The sequence below is a fragment of the Motacilla alba genome, unplaced genomic scaffold, assembly GCF_015832195.1.
Source record: "Motacilla alba alba isolate MOTALB_02 unplaced genomic scaffold, Motacilla_alba_V1.0_pri HiC_scaffold_35, whole genome shotgun sequence".
Taxonomy (NCBI): Eukaryota; Metazoa; Chordata; class Aves; order Passeriformes; family Motacillidae; genus Motacilla; species Motacilla alba.
Genome location: NW_024037447.1, coordinates 1,608,597 through 1,625,373, shown reverse-complemented (window position 1 = coordinate 1,625,373; position 16,777 = coordinate 1,608,597). Strand labels below are relative to the sequence as shown.

Here is a 16,777-nt window from a genome sequence, read left to right as displayed (position 1 = left end):
AAATTGAATAAATCCAACAGGAAAATCCAAGGAAACACAAAAAATTCCAAATTTTTCCCTGGTTTGGCCAAAAAAATCCTGAAAATTCAAGATTTGGAATTCTTCCCATAAAATCCAAGATTTTGTACTTTTCCAGCCACCTAAAATGGAAATTTTTCAGCTCTAATCCCATAAAAATCGAAGTTTCAGAAAAAAATTGGAATAATTTCACTTCAATCCCAATAAAATTCTGATCCAAGCTCTAGAAATCATCCCAAAATCAGAATTTTACATCAAAAATCAGACTTTTTTCCTTCAAAATGTGAATTTTCTGCTCAATCCCAGGATCTTCCAATTTAAATAATCAGTATTTTTCATCAAAAATCAAGACTTTCCCTCAAAAATCAAAATTTTCCCCTGAGAAATCCAGTTTTTCCCTCAAAAGTCAAAATTTTCCTCACAAAAAGCACAATTTTCCCCTCAGAAATTCAGACTTTCCTCACAAAAATCCCAAAACTTTCCCCAAACCTTGAGATTTCTCCTTAAAACAAATCCCCCGATTTTCCAACACTTTCCCCTGCGTTAGTTCTCCAAATTCAAAATTTTTCTCCTCAAAACTGAGAATTTTCCCTCAGAAATCCACAAAAACCAGGATTTTCCCCTCAGAAATCCGGAAAAAATCAGAATTTTTTCCTCACAAAAATCAGGATTTTTCCCCCCAAAACCCGAACTTTCCCCCAGCCCAAATTTCTCCCCTAAAAACCCCAATTTTGCCATTTTCCCCTCAAGTTTTCCCCCAGGCCCAGCTCGGAATCCGCAGTTCCCGGTTCCCCTCAGCCGCGGCTCCACAAAAATCGTTTGGAATTCAAATTTTTCCCGCTTTTTTCCCCTCACATCCCGATTTCCCTGTCGGGGCTTTGGGGATTTTATCGCGATTTTATCACCCAAAATCCGGGAATGTGGATGGGGCCGAGATTGGGATTTTGGGGGAAATGGGAATTTTCTGAGGGGTCTCTCCCGAGCCTCCGGGGCCCTTTCCCGCTTTGGTCCCGTTTTTTTTATTTTTCCGGTTTCGGGGATTTTTCCCGAGCATCCCAAGGTTCTTTTCCCGGTTCTGGGGGTTCCTTTCCCGGTTCCCCTCCCGTTCCCGGTTCTCCTCCCGAGGATCTCGGGGTTTTCTTCCCGGTTCTGGGGATCCCGTTCCCGGTTCCTGGGTTTCTTTTCCCGGTTCCCCTCCCGAGGATCTCAGGGTTTTTTTCCCGGTTCTGGGGATCCTGTTCCCGGTTCCCGGGTTTCCTTTCCCGGTTTCCCTCCCGGCCCCGATTCCCCTCCCGAGGATGTCGGGGCTCCTTTCCCGGTCCCGGGGATCCCATTCCCGGTCTACCCCCGGTCCCGGCTCTCCCCCATCGCTCACCCGCCGCCGCCTCCTCCTCCTTGGTCTCGGCCGCGGCCGCTTCATCCCCGCTGGGCGCCTCCTCCGGCGGCCGCTCGGCCCCGTTCACGCCGCCGCCGCCGCCTCCTCCTGCCTCGGCCGCCTCAGCCTCGGCCGCGACCGCCGCTCCCTCCTCCTGCGGCGGCTGCAGCGGCTCCGACCCCGCGGGCTCGGCCGGGGCCGCCTCCTCTTCCTCCTCCTCCTCCTCCTCCTCCCCGGGGGGGCCGGGCTGGGCCGGGGCCGCCTCGGGGGCCGCGGCGGCCGCTTCGTCCTCATCGGCGAGCAGCGCTTCCTCGTCCTCCTCCTCCTCCTCTTCCTCCTCCTCCTCCTCTTCCTCCTCCTCCTCCTCCTCATCCCCTCCGTGGGGCCGCCCGCCCGGGCCTCCGGCCGGCCCCGCTTCCCCTGCGCAGCTCGAGGCGGCCGCGGCCGGGCCTCCCCCGCCGCCGCCGCCGCCGCCTTCCTCGGGCCCCGCCGCCAACATCTCGGCGTCCAGGGCCTCCTGCAGCCGCTGCGCCAGCTCCACCTTCAGCCCGCGGGCGTCCAGGCCGCGCCGGCCCAGCTCGGCCCGCAGCTCGGTCACCTTCAGCCGCTTCACGTCCATGGCGGGGCCGGTGTGTGGGGAAGGGGGGGGGAAGGGGCCGCGGGCCGGGGGGGGGGGGAAGGGAAGCGGAAGCGCGGGCGCGCTGAGGCGGCGGCGCCGAGGCCGGAGCGCGAGGCCGGGCCGGGCCTGAGGCCGCGGGGCGGGGACTGAGGGAGGGAAGGGGCGGAAGGAAGGGGGCGGAGAAGGGACGGGAGAGGAGGGGGGGGAGAAGGGGAGAAGAGAGCGAGAGCGCGAGGCGGGGCCGCCGCCGCTGGCGCGGGGAGGGGGCGGCCGGAGCGCGGAGCGATCGCCGGGCCCGTCCCGCTCCCGCCGCCGCCGCCTCAGCCGCGCCTGCGCCGCCGCCGCCCCTCAGCCGCGCCCCCCCGCGCGCCGCTCGCCGCCCCTCCCGCGCATGCGCCGCGCCTGCGCGCCGCGCCAAACCCCGCCCGCGCCGCGGCAACGCGCAGGCGCGGCGCATGCGCGGGGCGGGTCTCTCGCGCCGGACGCAGGCGCTGTCGCCGGTGTTCTCCCCCTCCCTTCCCCCTCAGCTCCACCTACGTGCGCAACGGTCGTTGCGAGTGTGGCGGCCGCTTCGCCGCTTCCCCTCCTTCCCTCCCGGCCCGCGCCAGCCGCTCGGATTTTCTGATTGGTCTTGGCCGCGCTCTTCTGCCCAGCGACGGCGAAAAGCCGCGCTCCGATTGGCGGATGAGGGCGGAGGGGGCGCTCGCCTCACGCGCACTTTCCCGCCCGCCGCGCGGCCGCCATTTTGTTTCGGTGGATGAAGGGGGGAGAGCGCGCGGCGCGCTGGTGGGGAGGTGGCAAAAGGGTTTAAAATGTGTAAAATACAGAAAATAAACGAGATTTATTTAGTTTGAAACTGGCAGCGGGCGCGGAAGAAGCGCGGAGGCGGACACTGGGCTGCGTTTCCCTCAGGAAACTCGCAAGCTCCCCACCCTCTGTCTTTCCTAACTCCCCTCACGGATTCATCCAATAAAACCCTTCAAATCTCCTTTAACACACCTTAAACATTGTAAATATTTAATACCATCCGCACAAAACTCAAATTTCCCCCGGGAAGCGGCGAAATGACGGATTTCCCCTCAGGAAGCAGCGCGGGGAAGGCGCCGCCATTTTGCGGCGCGCTGTGAAGGATCGTAGGGGAAGAACCTTTGAGTATCGCCCCGCGCGCTGTTATATGTTATTTCAGTTTTCAGTCTGTTTTTGACCATTCACAGGTCCCCGTGCGGGGTGCACCGTTCCCGGAGGCACTGCAATACCGGGACGATGCGCGGAGCGGAGGGAGCAAGCTCCGGGTCCAACTCCCGAGCCCAAAAATCCGTTTAATATAAAGTCCTCTCATCGAGGACGTATCAGATATTAAACTGATAAGAACAGATACTACACTTGATCTTAGCCAAAAGGCCGAGAAGCGATACCGGAACATGTCCCCCGCGCCGCAAGCGGCCCCGCCCGGATCATCCGCACCTCACGGCCACCCCCGCGCCGCGCCCGCGCTCTGCAAATCCCGTTCCCGACCTCTTTCCCCATCCCATCCCTCGCTTTTTTCTACGTACGGACCCCAAAAATCCCGAAATTGTCCCCAAAGTTACGCTCCCATGATGCCTTTGGCGGCGTGGTGGCGCTGATTTGCATGGTTGCCGCCTCTTATCTGCATAGCCCCACCCGTCGCCCCGCCTTTCGCCTCCGCCCTCTTGTTGAAAGCCCCGCCCCTCAGCCTTTAGCTCGTGATCTGATTGGACGAGCGAGTACTTTGATTTGCATTCGTCACGCTCCTTATAATTTACCCAATATTAGCATAACCCCGCCTATTAAACAACCTGATTGCAAAGTGACCGATTTTTTCCCGCGCCCCGCACCTTTCAACCCCCAAAACCCCGAAATTCCCCCTAAAAAATCATCCCAGCATGCCTTTCGCTCACAGGTCGCCTCTGTTTTGCATAACCCCGCCTCTTTATCCCGACGGCTGCACGTCACGCATTTATTAGCATAATAACACTCCCATATTTGCATATTCATATCTCAGGACGGATTTGTCGCGCTCCTTTTTCTCACCCAGCGGCTCTGGGGCTGGGGGGAAGCGGTGTGGCGGAACCGGGGAGGTTTTGGGGTCCCTCGTTCCCTCCCAAGGGGGATTTTGGGGGGTCGAGGTTGGGTCGGCTCCCACGGCCCCTCATATTCGGGATCAGTCGGGAATTCCCGGCACCGCTCGGGTCCCACGGCTCCTCACATTCGGGATCACTCGTCTATTTCCGGCACCACTCGGCTCTTTCCGCCGCTCCCACCGAAAACTCTTTCGCACACTGCATCCCCTCATTAGCAGCCCCCAAATTAACGCCCATTAAGCTCCTCTCTTTAATCACCGCTCATTAACCACCCCGCCATCTCCTCAGCGACCCGCACGACCCCCCTAGAGACCACCTGGACCCCTAAACCCCTTTAAACTCCTCAAAAGGGCCCCTACAACAGGGCAAACCAACCCCAAAAATGTAAAAAAAAGCCCGAAAAGGCCCAAAAATGTAAAAAAAAGCCCGAAAAGGCCCAAAATGGCGGGAACTGAGCCCGGATTCCTTTATTGAGCTCAGGAGTTGGCGTTGGGCCCCTTCTTCTTGCCGAAGGTGGGCACGACGTTGACGAAGCGCCGGTTGTACTGCATGCGCCGCTTGGCCCGCCCCGTCTTCTTCTTCTTCTTCTCCTGCTTGGCCACCTGATTGAAAAGCGGGGGGTCGGGGGGGGTCCCCAAAACCCTGGCGGGGTCCCCGAGCCCCGTGGGGGTCCCTAAAGGAGGGGGGAGCCCCCTCAGCGCTCACCTTGGGGGTCTGGCCCCTCACTTTGCCGGCGCGGGCGAGGGAGCCGTGCACCTTCCCTGGGGGGAGGAAGGAAATCGGGGTGTCGGGGGGGTTGTTTCGCTAATTAACCTAATTAACACCCGGATAATTAGCGGGCCCCCCCAGAATTACCGCCCAGCAGGCGCGCGGTGAGGTCCAGGGTGGTGAATTCGGGGAGGGGGCTCTGCTCCAGCACGGCCTCATCGTCCAGGGGGGTCCCGGCGTGGAGCAGCACTTGGTCCTCGGGGGGGATCCCCGAAAGCTCGGCCACCCTCTCCTGGGGGACGGGGACAAAGAGGGGGGGTCAGCACCCCGAAATCCGGGGGGACTGGGGAGGGGGACTGCCCGAATCGGGGGGCTCACCTTGATCTGGGCGAGGGTCTCGGAGCCCGAGAGCTCGAGGGTGAGGAGGGTCGGGCCGCGGATGAAGAGCTGCATGGTGGGGGCTGGGGGGGGATTTGGGGGGGTTAGGGGGGGGTCCCCACAGCCCGAAAATGGGGGGAGCCCTCCTGGAAAGGGGAGTGGGATCCACAGGAAAGGAGAGGGGGTGAGGGAGGGGGGTTTGGGGGTGATTTGAGGGGTGTTTTTGGGGATGTGTGGGGGTGTTTGGGGGGGTGACTGGGGCGTTATTGGGGGGCTGTGGCTGTTTGGGTGGGATGGTGGCAGTTTTGGGGTGTTGTGGCAGTTTTGGGGTGTTTTGGGTGGAATTGTGGCTGTTTGGGTGGGATTGTGGTTGTTTTGGGTGGGATCGTGGCTGGTTTTGGGGTGTTTTGGGTGGAATTGTGGCCGTTTGGGTGGGATCGTGGCAGTTTTGGGGTGCTGTGGCAGTTTTGGGGTGTTATGGGTGGGATTGTGGTTGTTTTGGGTGGGATCGTGGCAGTTTTGGGGGCGTATTCCACCCCCTCTCCCGCCCACAGGACTTTGTCACCTGGCCCGGGGCCGTGGGGACAAAGGGCTGTGCCTGGGAGAGGAACACCGGGGGTCCACTGGCAGCACCCTTGGGTGCCCCCCACCCTCCAAGCTGCCCCCAACCACTCCCTCAAGGGCCCCCCTATAAACCCACACCTTCTCAGCCCCCTCAGAATCCCCCCAAAACCCCTCAGGAGCCTCCCCAGCTGCTCCTGCAGCCCCTCCAGAGCCCCCCCCGAACCCCCTCAGAGCCCCCCAAAAACCTCCCCACCCCCTCCCACACCGCCCCAACAGACCCCAACCCCACAAAAGACACCATTAAACCCCTCCAGAGCACCCCCCTTATCTAAAACCCCCTCAGGATCCCCCCCAAACCTCCCCTGAACCCCTCCCGCCCCCCAACACCCCCCTGAGCCCGTCCAACGCTTCCACAACTCTCCCCACACCTCAAACCCCCTCAGAGCCGCCCCAACCCCTCCCCAGCCCATCCCCTGCCCTCTCCCCGACCCGCCTGTACCCCCCAGACCCCCCAAATACCCCCAAATGCGCGCTCGGGGCCCCCTGGCCCGGCCCCACCTCAGCGGCTCCCTCAGGGCTCCGAGCGCGGCGCGGAGAGAGCGCGCTGACGTCACGCGTACGTACGCGCGCGCTGCGTCATGACGCGTGAGGGCGGGAAGGAGAAGAAGGAGGAGGAGCCAAGATGGCGGCGGTGGCGGCGCTGGGCCGGAGCCTGCGGGCGCTCGGCCCGGGGGTCAGGGGGCTGCAGGTACCGAGCGTGAGGGGGCGTGAGGGGTTCTCCGGAGGGGATTCGGGGGACTCAGGTGCAGGGAGGGAGCTGTGAGGGGGGAATTTGGGGCGTGAGGGGGGAATTGGAGTGGGGGGTTTGAGGGGAGGGTTCAGGGCCTGAGGGGATTTGGGGTTGAGGGGGGGAGAAATTGGGGTGTCCTCGAGGGAGGGGGGGTTTGGAGACAAGAAATTCAGGGGGGACCTGGAGAGAGGGGATTTTGGGGGGTTCCTAAAAAGGGAGGGAAATTTGGGGGGTACAGAAATGGGGGAGGGGGAGCAGGGGGGGGTCTCTGAGGGATTTTGGGGGGGTCCCTAAAAAGGGAGGGGGGAATTTTGGCGGTGAATTAAAGGGGGGGGGCTCTGGGGGGGGGGTCACTGAGGGATTTTGGGGTCCCTAAAAAGGGAGGGGGGGATTTTGGGGGTGAATTAAAGGGGGAGGGGGCTCTGGGCGGGGGTCTCTGAGGGATTTTGGGGTCCCCACAGACGCCCCCCCGCTACGAGGAGTCCACGGCCGAGTTCGGGTTCGTGGAGCGGCTGCTGCCCCCCAGCCGCATCCCCGACCCCCCCGCGCACCCCAAATACCCCACCCCGTCCGGCTGGAACCCCCCCGCAGGTCAGCGACCCCCGGGGGGGGGTGATTTACCCCAGAACGGGAATTAACGGGGCTAATTAATAATTAATGAGTTATCTACTCTCTGAGACTCTGGGGGAGCTTCTTCGTGGGAGGTGTTTAATTACCCCGAGGGCATGTTAATTAGTCCTTGGGGATGTTATTTACCATCGGGGGACCCCAAAATATTCCCTTGAAGGAGAAATTATTAATTATAACCCAAGTAGTGAAGAGCGGGGTGGCTGTGATTACCCCGGGGGGGGTGTTAATTGCCCCTTGGGGGTGTTAATTGCCCCTTGGGGGTGTTAATTGCCCCGGGGGGTGTTCGTTCCCGCAGGGCCCCCCCCGGAGCTGCCCTACTCGGTGCGGCGCTCGCGGCTGCACAACCTGCCCGTGTACCTGGGCCGGCGCCAGGGCCGGCGGCTGACGGAGCTGCGCCGCATCCACGGCGACATCTGGGTGAGTCGGGGAGCTCCGGGGGGGCGCTCGGGGGGCTCCCCCGACCCCCCCTGACCCCCCCGATCCCCCCCAGGCGCTGGAGCGGGACCTGCGGGCGTTCCTGGGCTCGCGGGGCGGCCCCGAGGTGGCGGCGCAGGTGAACGAGGTGACGGGGACGCTGCGCCTCAGGGGACACTGGGGGCCCCAGGTGCGGCAGTGGCTGCTCCAGAGCGGCTTCTAGAGACCCCCGGAGCCGGGGGGACCCCGAACTCTGCCGGGGGGACCCCGAAATCTGCAAGGGATCCGCTGTGGGAACGCCCGGAACAGCCAGAGATGGACCCTGGGCAGGGCAACAGCTCCTGGGGGCACCTGCAGGTCCACCTGGGCACCCCAAAATCTGTCTGGGGCATCTCCAGATCCACCTGGGCACCCCAAAATCTGTCTGGGGCATCTCCAGATCCACCTGGGCACCCCAAAAGCTGTTTGGGGCACCTCCAGATCCACCTGGAGCACCCCAAAATCTGCCTGGAATCTGCTGTGGACAGCCTCAAATCCCTCTGGAGCACCCCAACATCTCTTGGGGGTACCCTCAGAATCCATGCCGGGGTCCTGAAATCCACCTGGGGTACCCCAAAATCTCTGTGGGGACCCCAGAAATCCACAGAGAGGATCCCAAAATCCACCCTGGGGTACCCCAAAACCTGCTGAGAGCCCCCAAAAATGGAAGAAACAAAATAATTCCCCCCAAAAACAGAATAAACGCCTCGGGTAACTCCTCGCAGCCTCTTTATTTACAACGCCCCCCCCCCCAAATTTTGGGGGAGGGGTCCCACAGTCTGTACAGGGGTGGGGGTGCAGCGCCCCCTCAGCTCTGCCCGTAGTAGTGGCCGTAGCCCCAGGGGCTCTGGTAGCCGTAGGTGCCGTAGCCGTGCTGGGGGAGGGATAAAAAGGGGAGGGGGATCAGCCCGGGGACCCCCCCGGAGACCCCAAAACGCCCCCCCAAAAAACACCCACCTGGTACCAGTAGTTGTAGGAGGGGTTGGGGTCCCCCCCCGAAAAGTTGAGGGGTCCCGGGAGCCCCGAGGGGTCGTCGGGACGGAGGCGTTTGTCATCAGGTTCTTCTGAGCTGGGGGGAAAATGTGAGGGGAAAAAGGGGGAAATTGGGGGGAAAAGTATGAGGAGAAAATTTGGGGGGAAAAGGGGGAAAATTGGGGGGAAAGAGGAAAAATGTGAGGGGAAAAATTGGGGTGAAAAGGGGGAAAAATGTGAGGGGAAAAGGGGGAAAAATTGGGGGAAAAGGGAAAAATGTGGGGGAAAATGTGAGGGGAAAGGAAAAATTTTGGGAGGAATGGGGGAAAAATTGGGGGAGGAAGAGAAAATGGAGGGGAAAATTCGGGATGAAAATGGGGTGGAGTTGAGGGGATGGAAATGTGGGAACGGTGATAGGAGTGGGGGGCACTGGGGCCAATTTGGGGCTGATTTGGGGCCGACTTTGGGATCGATGTGGGGCTGATTTGGGGCCGACTTTGGGATTGATTTGGGGGCTGATTTGGGGCTGACATTTGGCTCTTTTTGGGGCTCTTTTTGGGGCGATTTGGGGCTGATTTTGGGGCCGTTTCGGGGTCCCGGGCTCTCACCCGTTCTCGGGCGCCCGTTTCCGGGCCGCGTGCGCCTTCAGGATCTTCTGGTGCTCATCGTAGGCCTTGAGCAGGCTGGGGAGGGGGCAGCGCTCAGGGGGGAGCCCCCAGACCCTTTTTGGGGTCCCCCCAGGCTGTTCTGTCCTTGAGCAGGCTGGGGAGGGGGCAGCGCTCAGGGGGGAGCCCCCAGACCCATTCTGGGGTCCCAGGGGGAGCCCCCTGGCCCTTTCTCGTGTCCCCCCAGGGTGTTTTTATCTTGAGCAGGCTGGGAAGGAGCTGGGAGCCCCCAGCCCCATTTTGGGATCCCATACAGAGCCTCCAGCCCCATTTCCCAGCCCCATGGGGATCCCCCAGCCCCATTTCCCAGCTCCACAGGGATCCCCCAGCCCCATTTCCCAGCCCCATTTCCCAGCCCCGTGGGGATCCCCCAGCCCCATTTCCCAGCTCCATTTCAGGGTCCCACAAGGAACCCCCAGCCCCATTTCCCAGCCCCATTTCCCGGCCCCACAGGGACCCCCCAGCCCCATTTCAGGGATCCCCCAGCCCATTCCCGGGGTTCTGCCCCACCTGTGGATGCTGGAGCCGAAGTCCTCGAGGAACTCGACGCGGCGCTGCGAGAAGAGCAGCTTGGCCTCGTCGGGCAGGGGGCTGCGCAGGGCGCGCTCGAAGCAGCTCATGGTGTTGCCCTCGTTCTGCCCCACGTCCGCCCCGAACTCCATCTCCAGCAGGTTGGCGTGGAGCCGCGCGTTGTCCTGGCCCCCGGGCACGGCCAGCGAGGTGAATTCAAACCCAGCATTAATAACAGAATTACATTATTTTTATATGACTTAAAGATAAACCCAGCATTAATAATACATTTATTATTTTAATATCATTTTTAAATCCCTTTGAATAGCACTATTAATAGGTATATTATTTTCCCACGACTTTTAAATAGCTTTAAACCCAGCATTAATACCACAATCGTGTTATTTTTATACCATTTAAATAAACACAAATAAATAATTCCAACCTAAACTCCAAGCCTCTCACCGGCTCCTTCTCCAGGGCCTCCACCAGCACCTCGCGGGCCTTGCGCAGGTCCTTCTGCACCTTGCAGGCCTGCCGGGCCAGCTTGACGGCGTAGAAGGAGCCCAGGGGCAGCCCCTCGTTGGCCCTCATGGCCTCGAGCAGCAGCGCCTCGGCCTCGGCCACGCGCCCGTGCCGGCGCTCCAGGCTGACGCGGCGCAGCCGCACCATGGCCAGCCCGGGCACGGCCGCCTCGAAGCTGCGCAGGATGCGCCGAGCCTCGTCAACATTGCCTGGAAAACGGGGGAAATGGGGGAAAAAGGGGGAGAAATGGGGTTATTGGGGTCAGCAGGGAGGCCCAGCCCGGGCACCACGGCCTCGAAGCTGCGCAGGATGCGCCGCGCCTCGTCGACGTTGCCTGGGGATGGGGAAAATGGGGGAAAATGGGAAAAAACAGGGGAAAATGGGGTTTTTGGGGTCCTGGGAATGGGACAGTTGGGGTTTTCGGGGTCCCAGCCCGGGCACCGCGGCCTCCGAACCGCGCGGGACGCGCCGGGCTCCCTCCACGTGCCCTGGGATTGGGGAAAACGGCACAAAAAGGGGTCGGGGGCGTCCCCGGAGGGTTCTCGGGGTGCCCAGGGTGGGTTATGGGGCACCCAGGACGCTTTTAGGGCTCCCCCTGGGGTAGTTGGTGGCTCCCCCGTTGGTTTTAGGGGTCTCTGAGGGGCCCGGGGGGGAAATTGGCGAGCGAGCCCCGGCGCCGCCCCCATCGGGGCCGTTCGGGGATGGCTCCCAGGTTTTGGGGGGGGTCCCAGGTTTTGGGGGGTCCCTGACCTTGCTTCTCCTCGAAGGCGGCCCACAGCAGGTGGATGTTGGGCTTGCGGGGCAGGTGGAAGCCGCAGGCGCGCTGGAAAACGCTGCGGGCGCCCGGCACCGTGCGCGACTCCAGGTAGCGAGTGTACTGCGGGGACAACGGGGGATAACGGGGGACAACGGGGGGATAATGGGGAATAACGGGGAATAACGGGGGGAAAATGGGGAATAACAGGGGGATAATGGGGAATAACGGGGGGAAAATGGGGGGAAATGCGGGGGGAAATGGGGAGAGAAAAGGGAATTTGGGGTGGAAAAGCAGCATTATTTTTCAAACAGCGGGGATTTTGGGGGGAGAACGGGGGATTTTGGGGGCAGGAGCAGCGGGGGGGGTTTTGGGGCAGGGGGATTCGTGCCCACCTTGACCCAGAACTCCTCGTAGAGGGCGCAGGCGATGAGGCAGCGCTCGAAGAGGACGATGCTGCGCTCGTGCGAGCCCGCGGCCACCTCGAAGTCCAGGTACTCGCGCCAGTTGCGCAGCTGCGCCCGCTCCAGCGGCTTCACGTGGAAGTACGGCCGCTTGATCTGCCGGGCACGGCGGGGGGGATTGCGGGGGGATTGCGGGGGGATTTCAGGGGGATCTGGGGGAGTTTCGGGGGATTTGGGGGGGATTTCAGGAGGACTTGAGGGGATTTGGGGGGGATTTTGGGGGGATTTTGGGCTTCACGTGGAAATAGGGCCACTTGATCTGCCAGGGATGGGGGATTTTGGGGGTTTCAGGGATTTTTGGGGGATTTCGGGGGGATCTGGGGGGGATTTTATGGAGGAAATTCTGGGGAAGATTCCAGGGAAATTCCAGAAGGGATTTGGCGGGCGCGGCGGGGAGGGATCCTGAGGGAATTCCAAGGACATCACAGGGGAATCCCAGGGGATTCCAGAGGATTCCAGGAGATCTCAGAGGATTCCAGAGGATCCCAGGACAATTCCAAGGGGATCCCAGAGGATCCCAGGAGATCCCAGAGGATCCAAGGGATTCCAAAGGGATTCCAGGGGATCCCAGGGCAATTCCAGAGGATCCCAGGGGATCCCAGCCCCTGCACCCACCCCGTCCTCGAAGTTCCAGCGCTTGCTGACTTCGGCCTCGTTCTGGGCGTGGATTTGCTGCCTCATGGAGATCACCAGCTCCCGGATCTTCTCCTGGTCCAGATCCTCCTGGGATAATCAATAATTAATATTAATAAGCAATAAATAATAATTAACAAAAAAAAAACCTGCAGCCATTTGTTGTTTCTGTAAATAAATACAAAAAAAAATTGCAATAATAAAACAAGGCACTAAATAAAGCTAAATAATTATAAATAAATGAGTGTAAGAGGTAATTTACACATAAATAAAGGCACTAAAATATAAACCAAATGAAAACAACCCCAATTAAAATAACCCCAATTAAAACAAACCCAATTAAAACAAATCAATCCACGCTGAAACCCCCAGGGCGAACAAACACAGAACACAGGCGTAAAAATAAAAAGAAATTGGAAAAAGATGTTAAGAAATAAATTCAGGCCAAGAAATGAATAAACGAAGCGCCATTCCCGGTTTTTGGGATATCCCGGTTTTTAACCCCCCCCCCCGTTCCCGCTCTCGGGCGGTACCTGGGCCTCGGGCGGGGCCGCGGGCGGCGGCTCCTCCCCGGGCGGGCTCTCGGGGCCCCCGCGGCGGCGGCGGCGGCGGGGCGGGCTCGGGGCCGGGGCCGAGCTTGGAGCGGAGCCAGAGCAGCTCCTCGGGGGACAGGATGGCGCCGGGCGGGTGCTGCAGGACGTGCTCCTTGAACCTGCGGGAATGCACCGGGAACGCGCACCGGGAACGGGAATGCACACCGGGAATTGGGGAATTCCCACCGGGAATGAGGAACTCACACCGGGAACGGGGAATTCCCACCCGGAACTGGGGAATTCCTGGTGTTTCCCCACCGTTTCCCTGGCATTTCCCCTCTGTTTTCCAGGGAACTCCCGGTATTTCCCCCAATTCCTGGTGAATTCCTGGTGCTTTTCAGCTCTTTTCCCAGGGAATTCCCGGTGTTTCCCCTCCATTTTCCCGGGGAATTCCCGGTGTTTCTCCTGTGTTTCCCAGGGAACTCCTGGGGGTGTTCCCGGCCATTTCCCCCCCCTTTCCCCGGGGAATTCCGGGGGGATGTTTCCCCGCCGTTCCCCCGGTGTTTCCGCTCCGTTTTCCCGGGGAATTCCCGGCGTTTTCCCGGCGCTCCCACCTCTCCCAGTGGTGGCTGTAGAGCTGCGTGGGCATGGACAGCAGGCGGTCGTAGATGGCGGTGACGGCGCGCAGGTCGCCGCGCTCGCGCTCCCACTCCACGTAGGATTCCCAGAGCTTGTCCGAGCGGAAATCCATCCCGGCCGCCGCCAGCGCCGCCTCGAACGCCCTGCGGGAGAGCTGGGATCAGGGGGATCCCGGGAAAAGGGGGATGGAATCCCGGGAAAAGGGGGATGGAATCCCGGGAAAAGGGGGATGGAATCAGGACATTCCTAGGACATTCCCAGGATTTCCCAGGGGACATTCCCAGGATTTCCCAGGGGACATTCCCGGGATTCCCCCGCTCACCCCCGCACGCGCTGGGCGCTCTCGGGCCATTCCCAGGACATTCCCAGGACATTCCCAGGATTTCCCAGGACATTCCCGGGATTTCCCAGGACATTCCCGGGATTCCCCCGCTCACCCCCGCACGCGCTGGGCGCTCTCGGGCCGCGCGGGGTCCAGCGAGCTCTGCAGGAGGCCGATGTAGTGCAGCCACAGCTCCAGGCTCAGCGGGATGGACTGCAGCCCCCGCTCCAGCACCTGGGGACACCGGGACAGCTGGGGACACCCGGGCACACTGGGGACACCGGGGACACCTGCAGCCCCCGCTCCAGCACCTGGGGACACCGGGACACCCGGGGACACCGGGGACACCTGCAGCCCCCGCTCCAGCACCTGGGGACACCGGGACAGCTGGGGACACCCGGGGACACCGGGGACACCTGCAGCCCCCGCTCCAGCACCTGGGGACACCCGGGGACAGCTGGGAACACCCGGGCTCCCGTCCCACCCCTCCCCACCCAGGGAAATGAGGATTTTCCATCCCCAAAGAAAGGGAAAAAAATGGGGATTTTCTTCCCCAAAACCCCAGGAAAAAAAAGGATTTTACCCCCCAAAACCTCAGGAAAATGAAAGGATTTTACCCCCCTGTAAAATCAGGAAAAAAGAGGGATTTAACCCCCAGAAAATCAGGAAAAAAATGGCATTTTCACCCCAAAACCTCAGGCACAGGAGGATTTTACCCCCAGAACCGGGGCACAGGAGGATTTTACCCCCAGAACGGGGGCACAGGAGGATTTCACCCCCAGAACCGGGGCATTTTGGCCCCCCGGGAGCGAGGAGGAGCCCCCCGGCCCCGTGCCCACCTGCTGGGCGCTGCGGGCGCTGCCCAGGCGCCGCTCCAGCTCGGCGTACTTGCGCCAGTAGCCGTAGCAGTACGGGTAGCGCTGGAAGAACGCGTCGAAGGCGCGCCGGGCGGCCTCCAGCAGCTCCTGGGGGAAAAGGGGGGGAAAAGGGGGCGTTACAGGGGATTTTGGGGCTTTTGGGGGGATATTGGGGGGGTTGGGGGGGATATTGGGGGTGTCATTAACGACCCTGGGGGTTCATTAGTGGGCCTGGGGGGTCACTGATGGCTCTGGGGAGGTCACTAACAGGTCTGGGGGTGTCATTAACAACCCTGGGGGGTTCACTAATGGCTCTGGGGGGTCACTGAGGGTTTTGGGGGTCGGTTTTGGCCCGGGGGTCCCGGGGCCGGGCTCACCTCCTGCTCCACGTAGGCCAGCAGCTCGGTCCAGGCGCCGAAGTCGTGGGGGCTGCCCTGGGCCGCCCCCCAGAGCCGCTGGAACTCGGCCGGGAACGGCGGCGGCTCCGCGGGGGGAGGGGCCCCGTTCAGCGCCGCCGGGGGGGGGAGGGGGCGGCACCGGGATCGGCACCGGGATCGGCACCGGGATCGGCACCGGGATCCGGACCGGGATCGGGGGGCGCGGGAGGGGGCGGCTCGGCCGGGGGGGCTGGGAGAAATGGGGGGGAGGGGGCACGGTGAATGGAGGGGGGAGGGGAGGGGGCACAGCTCTGCCCCTCCCCCCCCCCAGAGCCCCCTGGTTCTGTCCCCCCCCCCAAATCATCCCCCTCCCACCTGGGGGGCTCCTGACCCTCCCCACAGCCCCCTCAGAGCCCCCCAAATCCCCTCAGACCACCCAAAATCCCCTCAAACCCCCCCAAACCCCCTCAGACCTCGCCCCCCCCACCCCAATATCCCCTCAGTCCCCCCAGACCTCCCCAAACCCCCAAAATCTCCTCCGAGCATCCCAAATCCCCTCAGAGCCACCAAATCCCCCAAGCCCCCTCACATCTCGCCTGCCCCAGCTCCTCCCTCACCCCAAGCCCCCTCAGAGCCCCAAAACCCCTCTCAGACGCCGCAATTGCCCCAAATCCCCTCAGAGCCCCCTCAGGTCTCGCCTCCATCGCGGCCCCCCAGCCCCCCCCTCACCCCCAGCCCCTCGGGCCCTCCCCGGTACCTCCCCCCCGCCCGTTCCCGGGGTCTCACCGCCGTCCCCGTCCCCGTCCATCGCCTCCCCGGTACCCCCGGAGCCCCCGGGTCCCTCCTCGGGCCCCTCCGCCGCCATCGCGCCGCGCGGGACCCGGATGTGGCGGCACAGAGCGGCCGCCGGGGAGGCGGCGACGCCTGGCGGGCGGGAGGACCCGCGGCGCGGCCGCCATAGAGGAGCAACGGCGGCGGGAGAACCATAGAGACGAGCAAGGCGGCCAGAGCGGCTTCTGCTGCTGCCGCCACAACCATAGAGACAGGAAGGAGAAGCCGGGGAGGCCCATTGGGGAAAACACCAGTATAAACCAGTGAAAACCAGTATAAACCAGTACAGACCAGTACCAGTAAAAACCGCAGAGACTCTGGCGGGTGCGACACCACTATAAACCTGTACAAGCGGTGGTCTCTATGGTTGATCCACCATAGAGACGATGAGGGAGGACCATAGAGACGAGGGCGGGGCGGCCGCGCGCCCCCTGGCGGGCGGGAGGAGCCGAGCTTTACTGCAAGCTTTATTGTATTTACACCGGAGCCGGTAAAAATTTGTACATTATTTACAAATTAAATAATTCCGCCACCGCTTCGGGGGGAAAAGGAGCGATTTTGGGGCCCAGAGCCCCCCGGGACCATCCCTCCCCTCCCCCTCCCCGTGGCTTCACCCCAAAACGAGGCAATTTTGAAGGAATCACCCAAAAAAAACCCCCCCAAAAAAGATTTTGGCTCAAAACGGGTAAAAAAACAACACAGAAGGGTTCCAAATCAACTCCCGAAGCGGCGCCGCTTCGTTATTGCCAAATTCCTCACCGAGCCGCTCCAGCTGGGGCCAAAACCGCCCGGAAAAACAAAAGGAAGAGCAAAAAAAATCCGCCTCAAACTGCAAATCCCAATCCGGCTCCTTTTTGCCCCAAAAGTGCCCCGGCCCCGTCGGGGCGCAGAAGGCGCCGTTTCCCCTCGAGTCCGGCCGCGGGGTTGCGGAGTTTTGGGTTTTTCCCTGAGAATTTGGGGTTCCGGAGGCACTGGGGGCGCGGCCGGGCCGGCGGCGAGGATTTGGGCCAAAACCGGGCGGATTCGGGCAAAAGGCAGCGAGGAACGGCGAGCCCCGG

At 61.6% G+C, this 16,777-nt stretch overlaps 4 protein-coding genes and 1 non-coding gene across 5 annotated transcripts; 2 read left to right on the top strand and 3 right to left on the bottom strand.

Annotated features, from left to right (window-relative positions):
* Positions 1 to 1,383: 1,383 nt before the first annotated feature.
* LOC119696713 (putative protein TPRXL) lies at positions 1,384 to 2,170 on the top strand (the record flags this gene model as incomplete). The annotated part of the gene is made up of 1 exon (XM_038126516.1): positions 1,384 to 2,170. A coding segment is annotated over one exon (759 nt), but the record flags the coding sequence as incomplete, so codon positions are not given.
* Positions 2,171 to 3,234: 1,064 nt separating this feature from the next.
* On the bottom strand, positions 3,235 to 3,425 carry LOC119696799. The gene has a single exon (XR_005255653.1). It is a non-coding gene; the product is annotated as a U2 spliceosomal RNA (small nuclear RNA).
* A 1,131-nt stretch (positions 3,426 to 4,556) lies between these two features.
* Positions 4,557 to 6,398, bottom strand: LOC119696768 (ubiquitin-like protein FUBI). Its single transcript, XM_038126612.1, has 5 exons — positions 6,323 to 6,398; positions 5,201 to 5,283; positions 4,970 to 5,114; positions 4,820 to 4,875; positions 4,557 to 4,716 (listed from the first exon to the last, which is right to left on the bottom strand). Exons 2-5 carry the CDS (start codon positions 5,273 to 5,275, stop codon positions 4,591 to 4,593), a joined length of 402 nt encoding a protein of 133 aa, XP_037982540.1. The 5' UTR covers positions 5,276 to 5,283; positions 6,323 to 6,398; the 3' UTR covers positions 4,557 to 4,590.
* LOC119696763 (39S ribosomal protein L49, mitochondrial-like) lies at positions 6,361 to 8,355 on the top strand. The gene is made up of 4 exons (XM_038126605.1): positions 6,361 to 6,512; positions 7,016 to 7,145; positions 7,480 to 7,601; positions 7,675 to 8,355. The coding sequence occupies exons 1-4, from the start codon at positions 6,447 to 6,449 to the stop codon at positions 7,819 to 7,821; spliced, it is 465 nt and encodes a 154-aa protein (XP_037982533.1). The 5' UTR covers positions 6,361 to 6,446; the 3' UTR covers positions 7,822 to 8,355.
* A 16-nt stretch (positions 8,356 to 8,371) lies between these two features.
* Positions 8,372 to 15,847, bottom strand: LOC119696712 (pre-mRNA-processing factor 39-like). Its single transcript, XM_038126515.1, has 14 exons — positions 15,675 to 15,847; positions 14,889 to 15,138; positions 14,494 to 14,619; positions 13,770 to 13,888; positions 13,308 to 13,475; positions 12,689 to 12,872; positions 12,143 to 12,250; positions 11,459 to 11,623; positions 11,060 to 11,186; positions 10,250 to 10,518; positions 9,785 to 9,969; positions 9,218 to 9,292; positions 8,595 to 8,706; positions 8,372 to 8,511 (listed from the first exon to the last, which is right to left on the bottom strand). The coding sequence occupies exons 1-14, from the start codon at positions 15,845 to 15,847 to the stop codon at positions 8,446 to 8,448; spliced, it is 2,127 nt and encodes a 708-aa protein (XP_037982443.1). The 3' UTR covers positions 8,372 to 8,445.
* Between the last annotated feature and the right edge of the window lie 930 nt (positions 15,848 to 16,777).

Coding starts and splice junctions, on each gene's coding strand:
- LOC119696768 (XM_038126612.1), bottom strand. CDS start 5,275: ATGCAGCTCTTCATCCGCGGCCCGACCCTCCTCACCCTCGAGCTCTCG. Junction 5,115..5,200: donor AGACCCTCGCCCAGATCAAG/GTGAGCCCCCCG, acceptor CCCGTCCCCCAG/GAGAGGGTGGCCGAGCTTTC. Junction 4,717..4,819: donor TGAGGGGCCAGACCCCCAAG/GTGAGCGCTGAG, acceptor CTTTTCAATCAG/GTGGCCAAGCAGGAGAAGAA.
- LOC119696712 (XM_038126515.1), bottom strand. CDS start 15,847: ATGGCGGCCGCGCCGCGGGTCCTCCCGCCCGCCAGGCGTCGCCGCCTC. Junction 13,476..13,769: donor AGCGCCCAGCGCGTGCGGGG/GTGAGCGGGGGA, acceptor GCTCTCCCGCAG/GGCGTTCGAGGCGGCGCTGG. Junction 12,251..12,688: donor CCGCCCGAGGCCCAGGTACC/GCCCGAGAGCGG, acceptor TGATTATCCCAG/GAGGATCTGGACCAGGAGAA.
- LOC119696763 (XM_038126605.1), top strand. CDS start 6,447: ATGGCGGCGGTGGCGGCGCTGGGCCGGAGCCTGCGGGCGCTCGGCCCG. Junction 6,513..7,015: donor CGGGGGTCAGGGGGCTGCAG/GTACCGAGCGTG, acceptor GGGTCCCCACAG/ACGCCCCCCCGCTACGAGGA. Junction 7,146..7,479: donor CGGCTGGAACCCCCCCGCAG/GTCAGCGACCCC, acceptor TCGTTCCCGCAG/GGCCCCCCCCGGAGCTGCCC.